Below are 11,548 nucleotides of genomic sequence, written 5' to 3'. Positions count from 1 at the left end.
TTAACAGAGAAATGCTGTAAACCGTCACTCAGGGGTCAGAGGTAATGAACAACCATTATCCTGAGAACTGCTGTCAGAAAAGAAACCCTCAGAGGATCAATATACACATTATCACTCACAGCCCACAGGCCAAACTGACCCACAAGAGACCACCAAACCACAGGGAGAATGGAAGCAGAAAGGCCTCGGAATACTTGATAAAGAAAACTTAGGATTTCCAGGGCTGTGTTGCAAATGTGTTGAAAGGGCACTTTCAGCCAGAGCAGAGGTGATGTCAGCAGAAATGGAGACAATGTAACAAGCCCAGATCACATGCTGTTAGTCATGCCTCTCCCACGGCTGGCTCCCGTTCTGTAAAGGTTTGCCAACTGCCTCAGAGTGTGAGATACCTGTAGATATAAGGTGAGGCAGGAGTCCAAAATCTGGGTACCACTTTTCTTACTTAGGGCCACCTTGAGAAAAAAACCAACAAAGATGGTCCCCAAATCAAACCTAAAGTGTGTAAACAGTTAGATAATAAAAACGGTGAAAAATAGTGAGGACACTGGACAGTGGTGGCTCTCACCTTTAATCCCAACACAAAGGAGTCAGAGACAGGCACACCTCTGAGTTCAAGACCAGTCTGGTCTACAGCTCGAGTTCTGGGACAGGCAGAGCCACATACAGAAAAACCAACCAACCAACCAACCAACCAACCAACCAACTGGTCAACTGACCAACCAATCAACCAACCAACCAACCAACCAACCAACCAACCAACCAACCAACCAACCAACCAACCAACAAACAAACAAACTGTGGAGTGCAGTCTATATGCAGATGAGGGCAGGTACTAGATAAGGCTAGAGCCTGTGATTGGGCAGTGGAAAAAGAAGCCGGGCTGCGAATTTTAGAGATGGGACAGATAGGGACAGAGAGGGAGAAGGACAGAGAAGGTGGAGGAAGGAGAGGACGAGCCCAGTCCTCGTGACTTTAAATAGCCACAGGTAGCTATGAATACCATAGAAGGAATAGAATAATATAGGACAATCTGTCTAGTCTAGGTGGGCAGCTTGTATCAGTATCAGTTGTCTCTGAGTTCATTGTGTGGGCGTTTTGTGGGTTGAGGATCTACTGATATAAATCTGATTGATAAATTACAAGACTCTTGAGTTTTGATTTTACTGGGTTATGGGGATTTGTGACAGCTAGCCGCACGGGGCAGGTGACTAGGAATGAGAGCAGGATTCACAGCAGGAGAAAGAGTCGGGCAGCTCCCACACGGAGACCGTGGGGGCAGGGAGACCACCCGTAGTGTGACTGGTTTATTTAATATTACACACAACAGTAAACAAGCAAACAAACGCTGCCAGGGCAGGTACTGGGTTAACTGTGGTATATCTAAAAGAAGTTGGAGTCCGTCATGTTGTTCAGGTACACACGACATCAAAGGTAGAACTCACAAAAGCTCAATAGATAAACTGGGTTTCATCAAGCCATGCACAGTGCTCTGGGGTGTCCAGCCTCCATGAGCTGCCAACCACGCTGGGTGGGTTTTAGTGGTGTGTCTCTGGATTATTTCTGCTCCTGTGTTAACACTCACCCATTCTTCTGTAAGTAACGGCAATCAAACTCACTGGTTCATCAAGTTGGACTTTGGTGGTATCTGTTCTTTGGTCTGTCACCGGCATCCTATGTGGGATGAATAGCTGTTGGTTTATGCTGCCCCAGGACAGTGTTACACGGCACCGCTCCGCTTCTGTCTGCCTCCATTCTCTACAAGCCTGCTACCTCGGCAGTGGGTGAGCCCTCGGAACCTGTTCTGGCTCCAAGTGCTGCCTGATTCACGAATCATCCTTTTGCCAAAAAAACTGTTCTGTACAAAATTTCAGCAATATCCTACTACACAGTGAGATGATATGAATTTTCTCCTCTCTCATTCTGCCTTTGAAGCGTCTGACTCTCCACTCAGAATATCTGTTCTCTTCATAATTAGTAAAACTTGTTAAAAACAACTCAAATCAAATTCAAAAGCCTTACATTTTCCTAAGGGAGGTCGCAATAATGGAGTCCAAGAATAAGCAAAACTAAGCTATGCTAGGAAGAAAGAATCGGAAGAGCGGCTTCCTCTCGAGGGGTGGGGCAAACGGACAGGAGAGTCATGAAGACACTTACTGGGGAGATGAACTCAGAGTAATTATAAATAGATAGAAATTTGGATTAGATAGGGTAGTGCAGATGCAAACTCAGGGAATATATGCTTGAGATCTGTGCAATTGATGGTATGCAAATTGTACATGAAACTAAGTATCAGAGTCAAGGTATGATATGCCTGAGAAGCATATTTTAACATACAAATTTAAGGCCGGGTGGTGGTGGCCCACGCCTTTAATCCCAGCACTTGGGAGGCAGAGGCAGGCGGATTTCTGAGTTTGAGGCCAGCCTGGTCAACAGAGTGAGTTCCAGGACAGCCAGGGCTACACAGAGAAACCCTGTCTTGAAAATAAATAAATAAATAAATAAATAAATAAATAAATAAATGTGTGTGTGTGTGTAAATTAATAAATAGAGATAAGTAATACATGAGGAAAACAAGCATTATAAAATGTCAGTGGTAGAACATGGTGGGGGGGGGGTGGCCAGGTGGGCTTGACTGCTTTGCGTCTTAAATCATTGGATAAAATATGGAGTGTAAAAGGAACCCAATATAAAGATCTCCTGCCTTGCCCTCCGATCTCACAAACGCCTTCTTAGTCAATTACCTGTTGGCTACTGAATTCATCTTCAGCTCTTAAATATCACTCTTGCTGTCTTCTCCCACAGATCCTTCATCTAGTTGTGAACACTTTCTAGGATAAAGATCATTTCCCCCTCATTTTTCTCCCCCGCCTCTAATATAATTAAGTTCTAAATTCAAAATTTTACTTAACATTGTCTCACCATGCAAACCACCTAATGCTAAATCAATGACCTGAATCCCACTTGCCATGAATAAAATCAAAGGAGTAATTTGCATGTAACTTTAAAAAGATAAATGTCGTCAGACATTGCCTATAGAAGGGCCCAAATGGAGTACTGGATTAAAATTAGAACACCTCATTACTGCAAGTTTTCAACTCTGATTTTACCCCTACTGCATCATACTGTGCTGACTAATGTCTTGAAATCAGTTTTGTATATTTTCAAGGCATTTGTCCTAGCAAAGAAATCAGAAAACCTTCTACAATGTATGTTAAAATAAACAGGTATCATTTGGCAGAAATTGTCCCCCATTCTTATCCATTTTCCATTTTCTTGTAGGTCATCTTGTAACTAATTTATTTGGAAGATTTACCAGAGTGGAATTGCACATGGCTAGGTGTCTCACAGCACTTCATTTTCTCTTCCTGATGGATACACCAGTGGTCTTTAAGTTAAAGTAATGTTTACCTTAAAAATTTTCTGATAATCTAATTGTAGCTAAGACACAGTATTACACAGTACTTTTGAGCTTCAATTGTCTGTCTACATGTTGGATTAGGACAAGATTTTCATGGAGAAGAATTCAGCTGTCAAAAATGGTCACTTCTGAGGAGCATCCATCCTGAGGAGGGTTCCAGTCCTGCTCTGTTTGGTTGTCAGAGCCATGGGCCTTTGAAGACTCCCATGTTTCCAAACCATGAGGTAGTTACACTGCATAAGACCGAGGTAGCCACTGCCTTTCTGACATTACTGTCGCCATTTTGCTGTATGCCTGTAGCCAAGCATTGTTAGAGGAACTTTCTCATGCCTGAGTTGACCATTAACCATATCCTGTTAAGTTCTATTCTTTGATGTTCTTGTAAGTTTCCTAGACCCTCACCCTCCTTTAGAGCCAGTCACAAGAAAGGTCAGCGTTGTCTAGTTAGCTACAATAAGCTTAGACCCAAACCAACCTCCACAACGCCCAGGAGCACTTCCTGTACCCGTGTATGAACTTTTATGGATGTTATTAGCTTTTGCAGGTTTTGAATTCATAAGCTGCTTCTGAGTCTAGCCTGTGTCACTGATTGATCAGTCTGGGGTGTATGTGTTCAACAAACTACACCTCTGACTGAGATGAGTATCTGAGTGGTGTAGGAGGTCCTTCCTGGATCCTGGCAAAAAAATATGTCATCTATCAGTTTTACACTCTCTCCTGAGGATTCTAGATCACCAGGCAGGGTATATACACTTTCCAGTAATTACAAGTTGACCCTGTGCCATTAGTTTACCTCACCGTCTCAGTCAGAAGAGCACAAGCCCATAATCTCAGGCACTGTTTTATAACCACGAATTATGGAATACCTGTCTGCCAGGCATCATGCTAGGCACTCAAAGAACAACATTTACATTCACCCGGCCCCACAGAGACTGTGCCCTTATTTTATAGATTAGGGTAAAGAAGCTTGGGTGTGTTGCCTATGGCTCAAAGGAGCCACAGCACTCAAAGGCAGGGAGGGTCATCTGACTTTAAACCCCATGACTCTGCCCCACCAGGAAAGCTTCTGGGTAAATCCACACTATACTACTATACAGTATTAGGCTTGGATGTATTCCTTGATCTTGATTTTATTATCATTTTATTGAGTTCTTCAACTATTTCCCTTTATACTTTAGTAATGATGAATTTTTAACGAATTTCCTGGAACTCTCCTTGGATTTATATTCTATTGAAGTATAAAGAAAGAAAAAAGATCACTTTTACCTAATGTTAACAAATATCGCTTGCTTTTTAAAGTCTCAGTTTTCTGTTCTGGTGCACACACTGCTTTAAGTCCCTAATGGAAGGTACCTATCTTAAATGGCTTCTGATTGCTAGAATCATCTCTTCACTGTCCTGCCCCTCTAGTGGCCAGATACGGTACTGCGTGCTGTAACAGTGCTGAGGCAGAATTGTGAGTTTGAGGCAAACGCGATGGTCAGTGTTGCCTGCTGCCTTCCTTATAGGAACTAGAACCGTCTGAGATGTAAGTTAGGTTCCCTAATATGGAAAGACCTACGCGAAAGGAGACTGGCACCATTCTCTGCACTGCATTAAAATGAGGAAGCTGAGCACAAGTGTTCACTGCCCTCTCCTTCCTGATTGTGGGCCCAATGTGACCATTTACTTCAAGTTTCTACCACCTACTGTACTCAAACCATGAGTCCTGAGTAGCCCCTCAAAGTTTGTTTGATGTGTATTTTATCACAGCAACAAGCAGCTAAGATAGCAACTCTGGTGTTCCTGTCTTCAATAACAAGATAACAACCACAAATCACAGTTACTCTAATTCTGAAGGTGGTATTTCCATTAGAAGGTTCAGGCTACGGACCAGTTAGATGGCTCAAGTGGGTAAAGGCCCTGGTTGAGAAAGCCTAGAATCTACCTAATGTGGAAGGAAGAACTGACACAAGAGTGTTCTCTCACCTCAACACTTGTTGCAACTTGCCTCTCCTTCCTCCATGTACCTAGTGGGCACATGTGCCGTGCCCCTCCCCCAACAATTACGTTGAAAAAAATGTATAGGCCACTTTCCAACAAAGCACCACTGCTTGGCATATTTAGAAGTTCCTCTTCTTTGCATGCCATCTTTTTCTAGATGGCTTACTCTCATGGTGACCTGGTGTCTCTCAGGTGATTTAGGTGTGGGCCATGATGGAACCCCCATTTTCCCACTATCCTCTGGCTCGATGCGGTGTCGGGCTGCCAAGTGTTGTAAGCACGTTGCAGTCTTTTCACACTGTTATGCTTCTGTTGTTGACTCTAACTTCTGCCTCCCCGCCTTAAAAATCATGCCAGTCAAATTCTCCAAAACTGACTCGGCATGATGAGACATCCTAGGATTATGGTAAAGACTGAGGAGAAAGAAATAATAATTGGGTATCACTTATACTAGCAGGATCTTCTACAGGAGAGTAGAACTGCTCCACTTCCCTGATTCAAGGAATCCATGCAGCTCAGGGCAAGACAGACCATAAGGGTAAATACTCTCTGAAAGTTTTCCATTTCCAGGCACCCAGACCTAGCAGGGTGTGGTAGCACAAGCCTATAAGCCTGGCATTTGGAGTTTGAGTTCAGGCTAAACCACACAATGAGTCCAAGGGCAGCATGAACTATGTAACAAGACACTGCCGCAAAAACAAATGTGTACTTAATCCTGGCATGCGTAAGGGAGATGCTTGTGGATCTTTCTGTGTCTAAGGCTGGCTATGGACTTCATAGGGAGGACCTGCCTAAAAAGATTAGCAAAAAGCAAACAACAGAACCCCCACCCCACCCCCAAACCAATAAGATCCCCCAATCAACCAAACCCAAATTAGATATATCTAAAGGCAAGAGTGGGCAAAAGGGTTTGCTTTGGCTTGTTTGTAGTAAGTATCTAATGTCAGTAGGAGGTTTCTGCCCCTCCCTAATCATTCAGTTCCCAGATAAAAGACATAAAACTTTTATATTTATAATAGGCCTTTAAAGCATTGGAGCTGGGCACATATCTACCCTCTAAGCTATTAGCGTCTACTTCCCTCCAATAACCTGAGTTATGGCTGACACGCTCCATCTGGGCTGCTCCTGACTCCGCTGGCCAGCCCTCGTGGCCGTGACTTCATGACTCACCCACTCCATGGTGTCATTTCCTTTCTCTACCTTCTTCTTTTTCCTTGTGGTCCTCCTCAGACCCTAATCCCGGGAACCGAAACCCCACCTACCTCTCTTCTGCCCAGCTATCGGATGTTAACATCATTATTTAACCATTGGTTTTAAATTAAGGAGCAAAGTCACAGCATGTCTTAGTCTACCTGAAGATCCTCTTGTCCCTGAAGTGACCAGGTCCAGTCTTTAGCATTACAATGCATAGCAACAGACCAAACCTCAACAGTTTGCTTTTGCTTGCTTCCATATTACATTACCTCTTTTGACCAGGATGGTTTCCTCATGTTATCTAAGTATTTATACCAGGGGAATGGATTCCTTATATAAAATGACAGGGATTTGTATATTTTTTCCTATTTTAAACTTTTGGGTTACCTAGAATCTCTAATAACTGCACATTACTCTTTACATGAACTCTTCATAATAATCAGAGAGAAGCCTTTTGGAACTTTCTAGAAGTATTTTCACCTTTTTAACCCTTTAGTTTTGATGTATAATCTAGTTGGTGGTACCTCTATATGTGTGGATTCAAAGGACGTGAAAGGCCAAATGTAATGCGGTCTTCTTATAGACTCTTTTCCTTTCAGAGACTTTGTTGAGTTTGTAAGAGTGCAGGTGAGCCTGGCACGTGGACCGTTGTCTGTGTAATCAGACTGAGCACTGGGGAGGGGAGGATCCCCTGGAGGAGGGAACACTGTCAATGAAGGCAATAGGCAACTTGAATTCCTACAACAGTTCAGGGGCTCAGTATTCTCCTCATGTCCTTTGAACTTAAGGTTTGTCTTCCTAAGCAAATAAATGTATTACTATAATTTAGGTTCCCGTTTTCATTTGTCAACAATATACAAGTGTCAAACCACAGTGGTTGATGAATGTGAGGTGACAGGCGTCCTAGCAAAGAGAGATACTCAATGGTGACACCTCAGAAGAGTAACATTTCTATTAGATTTAGTCTAGTTTGGGCTCAAGGGTTCCAAGTAGGAAACACTGGTAAAGACACTCATGGGGTCATGGGAACCCTGAGGCATCCTGGGTAAGGAAGATCTTACCATGCTGTCTCTCTGTTGTCTTCACCAAAGTCTCTCACAATTTTCACACCGGGTGTTACTTGGGCATTTAGAACCTTCCTCTCTGAGGTTGAGGGAGATGACACTGTGACATAGTCTTGGCTTTGAGGCCTTAACTCTGGGTAAAGTGAAGCAAACATCTACCCAGGAGAGGGAAGAGTGAAGTTCTGTCATTTTTAACCCTGTTTTCAAAAACAGAAGGAGTCTAGTGCCTGCTGAGGAGCTCCCCAGCCTTGCATGGTTCTGAAGCAGCCTCTACTATAGGAGGAACAGCCTGTCAGATACTTGGTTATAAAAAAGTATACATTATTGAGACTTTATTACTAAACTTAGTTCTATTGTAATTTGTTCTTTTAAATGAAAATTATGCAGAATGCATTGTTTTTAGGAGCTTGCATTTTTGTTATAGTAAAATTCAGTACTTGAGTTTATAGAATATTTTAATATAGAATATTACAATTATAATACACAATATATAGAATATTACAATTAACAGCACTACAGGGAATTGAAGAAATGATTCCCAGGACAGACGGGGTTAACAGTGACCTAATCACAGGGCTGACTGAGATCACTGACACTCTAGAGATCTAGAGTACTTAGAGTACTTCTTAGAGTCATTTTAACCACATGATTTAGAGGTGGAGACGCAGTCAGTGGCAGAGAGCTTGCCCAGCAAGCCTGAGACCCAGCCTTGGCTTCCTAGCCTCCAACCACCAGCCAACTGCACGGTATTTTGATCATCCCTGGGTAAGAGAAGCAGAAGTTAACTTTCCATTTTCAAGAACCAATGAGCCATCAGCCATGAGGTCTTCCAGTTGAATAACAGGAAACTGTACTTGTTTTTCAAACCACTTGGCAACTGTCAGAAGTTGCTGGTCACAAAATGCACGTCCAATTAACTGCAGTCCTATTGGCAACCCTTGGTTTGAGAGGGCCACAGGGACACTCACTGCTGGCAAGCCTGAGGAAGAGAAAGAAGCCATCAGTTGAATCCTCCTTTCCCGTGCTTGTAAAGAAAGACAGAATAAGGCTTAAAATAAACTATGATAGCCAGGCGTATCTCTGAGTTTGAGGCCAGCCTGGTGTACATAGTGAGTTCTAGAACAGCCAGGGCTATGCAGATAAATCCTGTCTGAAAAAGAAAAAGGAAAAAAAGAAAGAAAGAAAATAAAAAGAAAAAAAAAGCAAAGAAAAGTAAACCACCTCTAAACTCTCCAAATTATGATAAATATATCTCTGTACTTTTGCATCGTAATTTGTCCATACAATAATTTGTATGGAATCGTTGAGTGTCAGTTCACAAAGACCCCTATTTCCTCTTTATGGCTGTACCCCCCACCCCCGCACTGCCATGCCCCCACCCCTCTCTCACCTGTCTGCTCGGCTCCCATCTCTCCTTCATACACACCCCCGCCATGCCCCCGCCCCTCTCTCACCTGTCTGCATGGCTCCCATCTCTCCTTCACCTCCCCACCTCCACTCTCCCACAGCTACATCCCTGGCCTCCTTCCAGAGAGCAGCTTCCCAATAAACCTGACTTTAATATAATCTACTCTGGCTTGAATTGGTTCATTTTACTGGTGAAGAAATAACCTATCACTACCCTAAAACAATGTTTGAAACATGAAAGGAGTAACAAAAGGAAAATCTAGGTCCTTCAGGAACAAACAGTAAAAACAGAAAACAAGTGGAACTAACAGAAGTGGGATGATATCAGTTTTCTCAGATGTGACAATGAAACTGTGTTTAGGAATCAGAGTAGTCTCAGATTTGTGCTAAAGTACTCAGCTGTAAAATGTCATGTCTTAAAGTTTTTCTTCAGATGAGACATCAAAATATAGTGTGTGTTGGGTGGGGTGGCGGACGGGGCATGTGTAGAAAAGCAGAGGAAAGTCGAAGCAGGATATTAATATGGATGGACGCAGGTAAGGGCATACACAGTAATCATTACTTATGCTTTAATTTTTATGTTTTGTTGAGATCTATCCCTTCCACCCCAAGAATAGCTATAGTCATTATGTTCCATGCCTGGCAGCTTTTTCATATCGTTGCTGTGATATGCCTGCTAGTCACTGACTCAGAAAAATAACGCAGAGCAGGGTCATGCTGATCATATCCCCTGTTGTGTTCTCTAAGTTCTGAGGTTTGTTAATCTTAAGGAATTCCACAAGTTACATAAGACCCATCAAGTTAAAGGTCAATATGAACTGTTATGTCTAAGATGACTTCAGTCAGAGCTGACCACTGGGCAGCACTTCCTGAACCTGCAAATGCGCTCACTGTATTTGTTTCCTTCATAAACCTGTCCTGAGAACAGACTGGCACCACAATGAAGCTCTCGAGTCCTTTCTGTGGTCCTGACTGTTCCGTCTTGGGGTGTGCATTCAATAACTATTCTTGTTTAGTGAGACTGGTGTTTGTATGGTTTGTGTGGAGATTCCTGAACCCCAGCAGTTTGAATATCTGAAAATAAAACTATTGCATACTGGTTAAGAAAATGTGCATATGCAGCATGCACGCACAGGATACACAGATATCCCCTCAGGTGCTCCAGAAGGGGAGGGTGCTGCTTTTAGGAAACAAGCCTGCTAGAACCTGAACTGAAGACCAGGGAGTCTGTCTAAAACTTTGGAGAGAACCACAGCAGTCTTTGGGAATCCTCACCTGCCATATTGACAGCTTGTGTGAAAATATCATCCTGGGCACTGCGTGTCCTGTTGTCTTCTTTGATGAACTCCAAGTATGGCACTGCCTCAGTCAGGGTGGTGGGGGTTAGCAGGACATCCACCCCAGACTCAAAAACATTCACGAAATCCTTCACAATGAGACGCCTCACTTTCTGTGCCTTGACGAAATAATTCTCATAATTTCTGTGGGAAAATACACAGATATCTTAAAGGCTTTCTTGGTTTCTGGCTTTTTTTTAATGGCAATTCTCTTACATTAGGGTTATTAAAGAGCCATTGGATTCTCAGCTTTACAATCAGGGACCACTAAGACTATTACTATTATTTATTTATTCACTGTTTTGGGGAGGGAGGGACAGAGGGGCTAAGCAGAAGTCTGAGGACAAACAGCCAGAATGACCTCCCTCCTTCCACAATGTCACCTCAGGAATTATACTCAGGTCATCAATCATGCTTGGTGGTAAGCAACTGAGCCATCTTGTTGGTCAGTCAAGTGTTTCAGTTTGTGAGACAGGGCATCACTATGTAGCATGGTTGGCCTAGAACTCACTATGCAGACCCTAGATATTAAAAGACCTGGCTACCACATCTGGCAGTATACCACTAAGATTCTTTTATTTTGTTTTTTCAAGACAGAGTTTCTCTGTGGAGCCTTGGCTTCCTGGAACTCTACAGTCCAAGCAGGCCTTAAACTCAGGGTTCTGCCTGACTCTGCCTCCTAAATGCTGGCATCAAAGGCATGCGCCACCATGTCCAGCTGATTGCTAACAACATATAAAGATGAATTTTGTTCAACTGTACTGTTATTCTAAAAGTTTATCATTGGAATTTATTCATAGAATTCACTACTAAATGCAATTCTACAAGAAAAACCACAAAATAATACTGTCCATTTGGGATAATGCTAAACCAAAGCGCTTATTTTGAGGTGAGATACTGGTGAGGAAGTTACTTTTAGGTACAATAGATAAAACTTGGGTCTTAAAGGCTTTTGCAATTTTCTATCACAATGTCTCAATCTATCTACAGTGTAACGATGATAACTAGCTGGTCTCACACCTGTCTGATCTACAGTGTAACGATGATAACTAACTGGTCTCACACCTGTCTGATCTACAGTTTAACGATGAAAACTAACTGGTCTCACACCTGTCTGATCTACAGTGTAACGATGATAACTAGCT

The 11,548-nt window shown here is 42.8% G+C and overlaps 1 protein-coding gene across 1 annotated transcript in view; it reads right to left on the bottom strand.

Annotated features, from left to right (window-relative positions):
* Nucleotides 1-8,096: 8,096 nt before the first annotated feature.
* Qrsl1 (glutaminyl-tRNA amidotransferase subunit QRSL1) overlaps nt 8,097-11,548 on the bottom strand; it is a 25,048-nt gene continuing 21,596 nt past the window's right edge. The window contains exons 10-11 of the mRNA XM_028769019.1: nt 10,342-10,547; nt 8,097-8,638 (exon numbers count right to left, since the gene is read on the bottom strand). Coding sequence (XP_028624852.1) covers nt 8,415-8,638; nt 10,342-10,547 — 430 coding nt within the window. The 3' untranslated portion in view covers nt 8,097-8,414. The remainder of the gene's footprint in view (nt 8,639-10,341; nt 10,548-11,548) is intronic.

The sequence above is a fragment of the Grammomys surdaster genome, unplaced genomic scaffold, assembly GCF_004785775.1.
Source record: "Grammomys surdaster isolate TR1022 unplaced genomic scaffold, NIH_TR_1.0 190, whole genome shotgun sequence".
Taxonomy (NCBI): domain Eukaryota; kingdom Metazoa; phylum Chordata; class Mammalia; order Rodentia; family Muridae; genus Grammomys; species Grammomys surdaster.
Note: the sequence above shows the minus strand (reverse complement) of the source record. Positions and strands in the feature narration are given on the sequence as shown.